Source organism: Carassius auratus, unplaced genomic scaffold (genome assembly GCF_003368295.1).
Source record: "Carassius auratus strain Wakin unplaced genomic scaffold, ASM336829v1 scaf_tig00036401, whole genome shotgun sequence".
NCBI lineage: Eukaryota > Metazoa > Chordata > Actinopteri > Cypriniformes > Cyprinidae > Carassius > Carassius auratus.
The window spans coordinates 206,993-217,500 of record NW_020526303.1 but is presented as its reverse complement, the minus strand read 5'-3'; the positions used below and the strand labels follow the sequence as shown (position 1 = coordinate 217,500).

The 10,508-nt window shown below is 40.7% G+C and overlaps 1 protein-coding gene across 3 annotated transcripts in view; it reads right to left on the bottom strand.

Annotated features, from left to right (window-relative positions):
• Window positions 1–5,063: 5,063 nt before the first annotated feature.
• LOC113082501 (integrin alpha-L-like) overlaps window positions 5,064–10,508 on the bottom strand; it is a 39,741-nt gene continuing 34,296 nt past the window's right edge. For 2 of the 3 annotated variants that reach the window (XM_026254129.1, XM_026254130.1), the window contains exons 26-31: window positions 10,443–10,478; window positions 9,663–9,776; window positions 9,405–9,506; window positions 5,684–5,707; window positions 5,314–5,424; window positions 5,064–5,230 (exon numbers count right to left, since the gene is read on the bottom strand). In XM_026254129.1, coding sequence (XP_026109914.1) covers window positions 5,147–5,230; window positions 5,314–5,424; window positions 5,684–5,707; window positions 9,405–9,506; window positions 9,663–9,776; window positions 10,443–10,478 — 471 coding nt within the window. In that variant the 3' untranslated portion in view covers window positions 5,064–5,146. Of the gene's footprint in view, window positions 5,231–5,313; window positions 5,425–5,683; window positions 5,708–9,343; window positions 9,507–9,662; window positions 9,777–10,442; window positions 10,479–10,508 lie in introns of those variants that run through there. The other variant, XR_003282704.1, reaches the window with a different exon arrangement.

Here is a 10,508-nt window from a genome sequence, read left to right as displayed (position 1 = left end):
AGGTTAAACCCAGGAGAAACATGCTCACCCAGACCACCAGTGGCCTTCAGGAACACAAGATCACACACCACTTCAACAACTCACTGTGTGCATGGAGAAATGTACAAGTATATACTGGCAGTTTTTACAAACACTGAGTCGACAAACAAAATGATGGGAGTTTAAGTCTGTAGAAAAACTTACAGAAAAATATTTAAAAAAGAAAAAAAAAGGAAAAAATAATATTAAGATTTTGCAAAAATGTTTTTATACAAATACATTCTTCAAATAAATAAAAATAAAAATACATTGAAATAAAACTTATGTAAAAAAGATTATCTAACACTAAAGGACAATAGTGAGTAAAAAAAGGGCAGCATACATTTATAGTATACATATTTTTACAGTTTTAATTGGGTCTTTATCGTTCTTGTTTTAATTTCAGGATGGGGGTCTCTCGAGTGGAGAGGGTCTTATTCAGGGGTTCGGGGCAGACCGGAGGCGTGCACACACACACCTGAGCTGTTTGGCGTAGTTCTGCTCGATCTCGGCTCGGTCTTTGACAAACTTCACGTATCGCTCCAGCAGATCCAGTCCATTCTGAGTGTGTCTCTCGATCACGTCGTGCTGGTCCTGCAGACACACCAGACTTCTGAGAGAGAGAGAGTGTGTGTGTGTGTGTGTGTGTGTGTGGTATGTAAGACATTCAGCTCTCACAGGTGTGGTGCATCGAGTGTGTCGCTCTCTTCCCACATGTACCTCTCAAACTAGCTTGACAGGTCGATCTTCTTCACACTTGCAGTGACAAGACAACCTGAAGGCCTCAGCTTAAATTCATGCAACTTCTATTTTTTCAAAAGAGCCAACTATAATATTATAACCTAACTCAAATGATTCAGTAGGCACACAGACACACACACACCACTGTATTTTAGCCTTAGCTGAGTCTGTATTAAAGCTCTTGTTCATCAGACACCCATCTATGTAAACAGGTAAGTGTGTGTGTGTGTGTGTGTGTGTGTGTGCTCACTGATCTACTTCTGTTGGTCGAGAAATTATTCCAAAGCAATGGAGATGAGAAACAGTTTATTTGATCTTTACTGCCTTTCACAGATGAGCAGACACTAGTTCCTTAAACCAGTTTAACCTGAAGAAAACCCGAGACAGTGAAAGTAAATCTCAGACACGGTCACGTGACTTAAAGAATGAATACTAGTACCAATATAGGTAAACATAAAAAAAGGATCGGTGTAGAGACACTTAATTTATTCCTAGACGTTTAAAATAAGAAATGCAGTCTGTACTTTTTTTATGCAAACATCAAGCACGCATTTATCATTTAATGATTATATTTTTATTTAAATTGTGAATGGTTTCAGTATAAATACCACACTTTCTAGGTCACAATGGCTTAAAAAAAAAAAAAAAAAAAAAAAACTAATCTACATCAAAATCGGTGTCGTTTCATTTTTTATTTCAAATAAATAGTTTATTAGTTCATGTGTGCATTGTTGGTGAAAGGTCGGTTTCACCTACTGCTTTATGTCAGTGTACATTAAATATGAATAAATGCGTTTATGTAATTAGACATAATTTCGGACAAGTAAACTATACTTTCTAAATGATAAAACGAGCTGAATCATGACTGGACTTCACTTTAAATGATGTCCGCGGAATAATACTCAAAGCGTCAGGATAAATCTGAAGCACAGGTGAAATAAACTTGATAAGAATAAACTTACCCACAGATCTGAACCCCAATCCATGATCTCTGAGAGCTGAAGAAGAAAACCACTGCAGCCTGTCAAATAACTCAAGACATCAACCTCGAGGACGTTTGTTTTAACTCAAAGCCTTTCCATAAATAACCGCGTCTTTCGGGTGAGGAGACTCTGTTTCGTTTCCTCCCGGTAAAGATCCTGACAGTGAAGAGAACATGAGATTACTGTGAGCTGTCAGCACGATCGAGTTTCACCTCAGCACACCTGTTCACAGGTGACTCCTCTCACTGTGCTTCAGTGCGCGTTTACACTCGATGGACTTATGACAAAGGACTATTATGCCATTACAAACTTCATTAAGAAATACAATTAAAAAATGTAAGTTATTTATGCTCGTATGCTGACAGTGGCGTTTGTGTTCAGGTTTGTTATAATACTACACTGACATCTACTGGATCAAATAAGTTAATACAAATAGCTGTTAATTAAAACGAGATCAAAATGAGCCAATCACAGTCGTTTGATCTCAAGTGGTTGGACCAATCACAGTCGCTTAATGATTGAATGGACCAATCACAGTCGCTTAATGATTGAATGGACCAATCACTGTTTTCTGTTAACTCAGTCTTGATGGATCAGGGAATCCGCTAACACTTTAGAATACTGTTTCCTTACTGCATAACTAATAATAAATTATTAAATAACTAACTATTAAGGAAGATGTGTTAACTAATCACTATAATGATTGTGTTAAGTAACAGTCAGATAACCGGTAACTGATGTATCCTGTCATATCTCCTGTAGATAGTGTTCAAGCCTGAAGCAAACACTGATTTATTCAGACGAATCATTCTCATGGAGGGTAAACAAAGCTGATCTGTACAATCTATTCTTCATCCTGTAAATTATCCAAGTTGGCCACTAGATCAAGCAAAGGCCTGAACTGGCCTCGCTCATCACCTCCATCGTCCCACACAAGACCTGGATCTCCTCCAGCTTTGGGTCGCAGCAGAAGGACTCAAATAAAAAGTAATAAAAAGTGCTATACAAATAAACTTGAATTGAATTGAAATAAGCCTGGGCCGTGACCAAATTCTCACCACAGCAAAACCTCATTGTTCTTATTGGCTACAAACCTCTCTTGTAGCCATAGACATGGATACTATTATTACTTCAGCCTATATGGTTGTAGCAGTCGCTAGCACAAGGCAGCCTCCGCTGGTGTAGTAGGCTCCTACTGGGCAAAGTTACATCCAGTGGACGTCTTTTTATGTATTTGCTGATGTTGAAAAAACGTCCACTGAGGAGCCAGAATGAAAGTTTTTATGACATCTTTTTTTGATTGTTCTGTACGTCCAATTTAGATGTTCAGAGAACCTCCTTACAAGGTTACAAACTAGTTCAAAAGTGGTCAGAGGAAATATTTTCAACATTATTTAAATCAAAGACATAAAATCTTTGAATATCTCAGCAGAGGAGGATCAAACATCTCCACAAACTGCTTCTCTCATTAGATTGACTTTATTTCTGTCAGACATCTAGAGAAGCTCTTATTGAGAATTAACAGAGGTTTAAATGTTGATATTTGATTCATTTGAAGTCACCATTGTGGTGATCAGTGTTTGGTTTAGTTGGGATCTTGGTCCTCATACTTCTTGTGTCAGCTCGTCTCTAGCAGTGTTTTAGAAACACACGGTTATAACAGCCAGAGAAAAGACTAAGCTCTTTTTTAGGAGCTTAGATGGAATAGTGTCTAACATACATGTTGTTGGTTTAGATGATTTAACAAGTTTATACAATTCTTCCTCTCCTATAGTAGAGAATGAGTGGAACTGTTCCTCAGGGGGTCTATAGTGCACTGTCTGATGTGATACTGTAGCTGATGGCTGCATGGTTACAATTTTATCTCTAATAGTATCGATCTTAGAAGTAAAGTTGTTCTTTACTAAACTTGAGGTGATTTTTAATGAACTCTCTTTTATTTAAGTGTTATATTCCTTTGATGGGACTGGAAAATTATGGAGTTTCATAAATTGTTTGTAAGGTAAAATATTACCAACATCATCAAATACAGATAGAATCCAGTCCAATGTGTTGCTCGGTGCCCATTTATATTGTGATCCCGCTGGGTAAAGATGTCATAGGCTGTCATTGGCCAGTGTTTTTTAGATGTATGCTTCAGACACAGGTCACGCTGAAGGCATTCCCCAGAGGACTTTATTGTATGTCTGCTTTTTGTTCCTGCTGTTTCTTAGAAACCAAATTGAGGTCTTCTTCTGGCTTACTGCACTTGAATCATCAAAAAAACATTTGCATCTCAAAATGCCTGTCTTGGTGAGTATTCACATAAACAGAGTCTTTTCAGAGAAAATTCGATGCTATTAGTGCTGTAGTTCAGGTTTGCTAATATTAGATAAGTGCATTAGGTCTTAAAGTGACAGTGAAGACAATGCTGTTTATTTTATATTTGATTCAATTTCTATAGTTTAAATCTAGATTAAAGACCCATCTTTTTAACCTGGTTTACACATAACACACTACACATTTCTAATATTCAAATCTATTAAAGGATTTTTAGGCTGCATTAATTAGGTAAACCGGAACCGGGGACACTTCCCATAACACCCTATGTACTTTCTACATCATTAGAAGAATGGCATCTACGCTAATATTAGTCTGTTTCTCTCTTATTCCGAGGTCACCGTAGCCACCAGATCCAGTCTGCATCCAGATCAGAGGGTCACTGCAGTCACCCGGATCCAGTACGTATCCAGACCAGATGGTGGATCAGCAACTAGAAAGGACCTCTACATCCCTGAAAGACAGCGGAGACCAGGACAACTAGAGCCCAGATACAGATCCCCTGTAAAGACATTGTCTCAGAGGAGCACCAGGACAAGACCACAGGAAACAGATGATTCTTCTGCACAATCTGACTTTGCTGCAGCCTGGAATTGAACTACTGGTTTCGTCTGGTCAGAGGAGAACTGACCCCTGACTGAGACTGGTGTCTCCCAAGGGTCTTTCTTCATTCTGTCACCGATGGAGTTTTGGTTACGACATCACTGAATTCAATTATGAACTGCAATTTTTTTATTTTATTACAGATTAATTCAACGATTTATTTATTTATTGTCTTAAGATTAACACTAATACTCAGTATGAAGGTTACTCACAGAACACTTTTCTTTGAGATTTGAGAAAAAGACAGACAAAGCTTAAAAAAAGATTGTCAAAGACTTAAACTGAATAAAAACTACAAAATTAAAAGCTTTTTAATAGGAAAAAAAGTGGAAAAGCCATTACAACACACGCTTGATATCCTTAAAGTAAACATACTGAACACACTGAAAACGAAAGAAACCTTTGACATAAATCTGGACCAATAAAACATCATTAACATAAAAAAGAATCTTGAGGCCTCCTTCAAAACACTGACTTAGACATCAGTTTTCTTTGGTGCTGAAGTTGATGAGAACCACCGTCCTATTTTCATACTTTTTGTGGGACTTTACTGTAAAAAAACCACACTACACACACACACACAAATTGGATTGAGAATTTGAGAGGTGAATGATGAGATCAACTGCAAGGTGACTTGATTGGTTCTTACCTTCAGCAGAAGGACTAATATGATAATGAGGAAGATAAACCCGCCCACTACACCAGTGCCAACAATCAGCATTCGACTGGGAGGAACGACAAACTCCACCTTCACTGCAGTCTGAGGAAAATCATCACAACCACTGGCACTAGTAAGGTTTTTACTTTACATAAACACACATAAAATACACTGAGCGCATAAATGAAATGTATAGAAGTAGTGATAGAAATGTATTATTTAAAATAAGTAGAAAAAAATAACAACAAATTTTCACTTATCAAAACACCTCTACTAGTACAGAAATATAACGGTTCAGATGTACACTTAAGATGATGATAATCTTTTAAATGAATTACTGAAGAAATAAGAAAGCGGGTACCTGGGATCTGTGGAGATTGTATTGCTGAAAGAAGAAGCAATATTTTCTAGTTAAAAAGTGATAGAACAGTGTGTCTCTCTAACTGTGAGATGAGCTCATGAGCTGCAGGTCTGTGCTGTGAGTTCAGACTGACACTGATAATCACACACACAGCTGCTTGTCTGTACAGGGCAGCACAAGCACAACATCAATTATAACTGCAAAAATCAGCTTTCCCAATGCCAAATATTTAATTATGTTCTAGCAGAAGCTTCATCAGTGTACGATTCATTTTAAAGGCTCTGAAACCGTGAAAATGACTGCAGGTCATGTCAATGACCTCCAGGTATTGCACACTTATATAATGCCAGGAGAAACAGGAGTGTGTGAGAGAGAGAATGACTGCTGACTGGTGAGATCCTGACTGAGCTGGAAACTTCAACTAAAGTAAAAGTGATTACACGACTGTATTTACGTTTATGTGCTGTCCGCACAACTATCAGTTTGATCTGGTTATTTGAGAATAAAAAACACCGTCAGCAGTCAAGCCGACCCTGTCCTCTTCCTTCCTACACAAAAACTTTGCTACAATGGTGCCAAAACCCGGGAAGGAAGAAGGTGAGCCGCCATCATGTAAACACCGTCCTCCACGCCATTTGCGGACATAATCTCATTCCTCACGGTCTTGCATCAAGAGCAACATCAGACCCCGATGGTGGCGTGCACAGGGGTTGGCAAACCTCTGCCATCGGTCTCTCTCTCTCCCCCTTCCTGCTCTCCCTCCTCCTTCTCTCTCTCGACCTATCTGTCTACCTAGGTCCCTGTGACGAGTGTTGCGGTGCCGAGAGACGTGGGAACCGGAGCGAAGCCGGTGGAGTGATTGGAGATGAGCGACACCTGCTCGACCCACCGTTCTCGAGTCCCACGGAGGAGATGGAAGGATGTAAAACGGGAGTGACGACAGTGACGGACGAGAGGGGACCAGGCCTGGGCTTTTTTTTAATGTTTTGGTTTTTATTTGTGCACATCAGTCGTCCGTGAGGGGCTGATGTGCTGTTTTGTGTTTATTTTGATTATTAAAGTCTTGTTTTGATTGTCCGCCGGTTCCCGCCTCCTTCTTCCCTCGTGAGTCAAAGAAGCCTTGCTCAGGGGGGCGGGACTGACTGCTGCTCCCGGGTCGGACGCCACTCTTGTTACTCCGCTCTGTCCAAGGCAATCGTTTATCCCAATTTCTGCCACAAGGCAGCGGGGAGGTCTGGGCCGGCCTGTTGGCATTGTGGGGACCCGGAGCATTTCATGGATAGGTGTGCAGTAACTGATACCAAATACCTGTGAGTATCAAGGGGGGGTACCGATCAGGTCTTGGTGGATTCAGGATGTAACCGAACCTCGAACCACCAAAGCCTGAATCAACCTGAGACATTGGATACAAACCGCTTGGTTAGGGTGCGGTGTGTGCACGGGGATGTGGTGCAGTATCCTGTTACCTAAACTCATTGTTTAAATCTTATGTGCCCTCCAGAAGTTTGTGCTCTGCAAGTGAAGGACGCCTTGTGGTACCATCCCAAAGAATTTCAAAATCTCATTTTCAAGAAACATCTAAAGACTCATCTCTTTCGCCTGCACTTAACCAACTAACCCTAGCAATTTTCCTTTTCTTGTCTTTTCATTTTATTAAAAAAAAAAAAAAAAAAAAACTGGCTATGCGTTCTATACTAGACTAACTGAGACTTGTCATGGCACTTGTATACTGTTGTTGTTCTCTTGTTGACCTGACTGCTTCTATTGTTCTCATTTGTAAGTCCCTTTGGACTTTTTAGCGTCTGCTAAATGATTAAATCTAAATGTAAATGTAGTGCCTGTCATTATCCAATTCTGGGGACAATAACATAGTGTTGAGGTGGCATCTGATAATTTTGGGAACAAATTGGCCCAGTATTTACTTAATTTTTGGGTTGTTTGTGCAAGGATGCCTCTTGGGGAGAAAATGCACCGGAAGGGGGTGCGCGAGTGCAGGTGGGAGAGACTGAACGGGGACAATGGACTACTATTTCAGGGGAACAGACTGAAATCGAGTGAAAAGATTGGTTGTATCGAGTTACCCAAGAAGCTCAGACAAAAGATACAACCCAATTATTAGTTCCAAGGAACCACAGTGAAATGCTTTTCCAAGCGGCTCTAATTCTAATCTAATGGCGGGGCACTTAGGACAGGCAACGACACTAAATCGCCTCATGACCCAATTCTTTTGGCCCGGCATTTACGAGAGTGTGCAGGTGGTGCGTGTCTTGTCCTGAATGTCAGTTAGTAAACCCAACGGCTTCCCCAAAAGCCCCTTTTCGCTCCCTCCCATTAATGCAGGTCCCCTTCGAGAGAATTGGTATGGACCTCATCAGGCCATTAGAGTGATCAGCAAGGGGAAATCATTTTGCATTAGTCATAGTGGATTATGCAACACATTATCCTGAAGCAGTGGCTCTCTGTTAAGAGTTTCGATTAATCTCTTGAGTGGGGATTCCGAAGGAATCGTCCAGGAAGATGCCAAGGATTGGGATAAATGGCTAGGACCCCTGTTGTTTGCCGTGCAAGAGGTCCCGCAAGCCTCTACAGGGTTTTCCTCCTTCGAGGGGTGTTGGATTTCCTAAGAGAAACTTGGGAGGACGGACCATCTCAAAGTAAAAATGAAATTCAGTATGTACTGGATTTGAGAACAAAACTCCACACTTTGGGGTGACTATCGAGGAGGAATTTGTTGCCAGCCCAGGACAGACAGAGCCGGCTGTATAACAGGGGGACTAAGTTGCGCAAATTTTCACCGGGAGATAAAGAGCTTATATTACTCCCAACGTCAAGTTCTAAATTACATGCAAAGGGGCAGGGACCGGTTTATGTCACACTGCAAGTTGGGGAGCTCAAGAGAGTCGGGAGATGAGCGGTGATTGAGTGGGTTAAATGCAAATAACGAACATCTGTGTCTTGTTTCAGTAATTGGCATGGAGAGAGTATATAATGCCAAGGGAAACAGGAGTGTGTGAGAGAGAGGAGTGCTTACTGGTGGGATCCTGACTGAGCTGGAAACTTCAATGAAAGTGAAAGTTATTACACGACTCTGTTTATGTTTATGTGCTGTGGGCACAGCTATCTGTTTGATCTGATTATATGAGAATAAAAACAATCGTCAGCAGTCAAGCCGAACCTTTCCTCTTCCTTCCTACACAAGAAAATTGCTACAGTGACATAAAAGAACAGCTAATTCTGACAGGTCCATTAAGTCAAGAGAACACAGACAATAAAAATAATTTCAAATTTTTATTGAATAGATTGCAAACAAGTTGATGTTCCTGAATTGAAATTTGGCGGTATAGCTCAGTTCAGCAGCAGCAGCATTAGGGAACGCTCACGAAGTTTAGGACTGTGGGAGCTAAAATATCCCCCGTGAACAGAGCAGGCAACATAAAGCAAATGCCACGTTATGCATAAGGAGGAGCTGGGGAGGTGGTGGGCAGCAGAAAGCGAGCAGCAGCCTGTATGAGCAACTGAATGTGCTTTAAATAGGGCGCCTTGTTTGAGCTTTGGCGATTGAGCAGCGAGGGGAGTTTACCAGCCGAAGCAGATCAGCTGGAGCAGATCAGCTGACGGGACAGTGTTATTAATAAATAGCATTAGCAGCGTCTTGACTACCTGGCCTGCCAGAACTGATGCTGACGCTCAATTTATTGGTTCATGCCTGATGTGGATTCACCTCCAGTCCGATAGATTTCTGCTTGTAGCGGCTTGTGTTGTAGTGGAGCTCAGCAGTGATGTCGAACACAGAATCCCTCCTGAACTCGTAGAAGGAAAGTTTCTATAGCAGAAGAAACAGTTTGGGATCAACATAAGCTTTTAGACTTAATAACTCTTAAACATCCTGCTTTTGTCAGATGAATGACAGCATGTGTGTGTCTGTGGATGCATGTGTGATTGTGCAGTTCTGTAGTTCAGATGTGTGTTCTTCACTCACGCTCTCGTATTCCTTCACGTTCTGGAGTTTTGCGTCTGCTGTCAGGTTGAAGTGAACTGATGAAAATTCCTTCAGATAAAACTGAGGACACTCAATCTTCCCGTAGTGACCGTCCTGAAACAATACAATCAAGGGGGCAGAAGTAGAGAATGAAATGTGTTTTAGACGTGTTTACTGTGATTGCATGTGATCTGATATTAAAGGGATAGTTTCTTCAGAAAATATCTTCACCTGAAGAAGATATTTTAAAGGCATAGTTCACCCAAAATGAAAATTTTTTTTTCAGCCTCAAGGCATCCTAGGGGTATATGACTTCCACTTATTCATTTAGCTGACGCTTTTATCCAAAGTGACTTACAATTGCTATATTTGTCAGAGGTCGCACACCTCTGGAGCAACTAGGAGTTAAGTGTCTTGCTCAGGGACACATTGGTGTCTCACAGTAGATTTGAACCTGGGTCTGTCATCCCAAAGGCATTTGTCTTATCCACTGCACCAACACCACCCTTCCTTCTTACATGTGAATCCAGCCAGTGTTATATTTAAATTTGTCTTTAGTCTTCCAAACTGTTTTAATGGCAGGTATGGCTAGGATGCATTGAGGGTGAGTAATACATGGCTTCTTTTCATTGTTGGGTGAACTAACACTTTAAGAGATGTCTTCTTGTATGTTAGTCAGTGGTTTGGAACAGCATGAGGATGAGATAAATTATGACAAAAATTAGTGTTAGGTGAATGATCATTTTAATAACAGTTGTAAAGGGCTCTATGATCTCTTACCTGTTGTTCTGTCTTGAAGTTGCACTGCACCGAGTTCTGGAGAGAAGAACAGAAGGGGTTTATTCA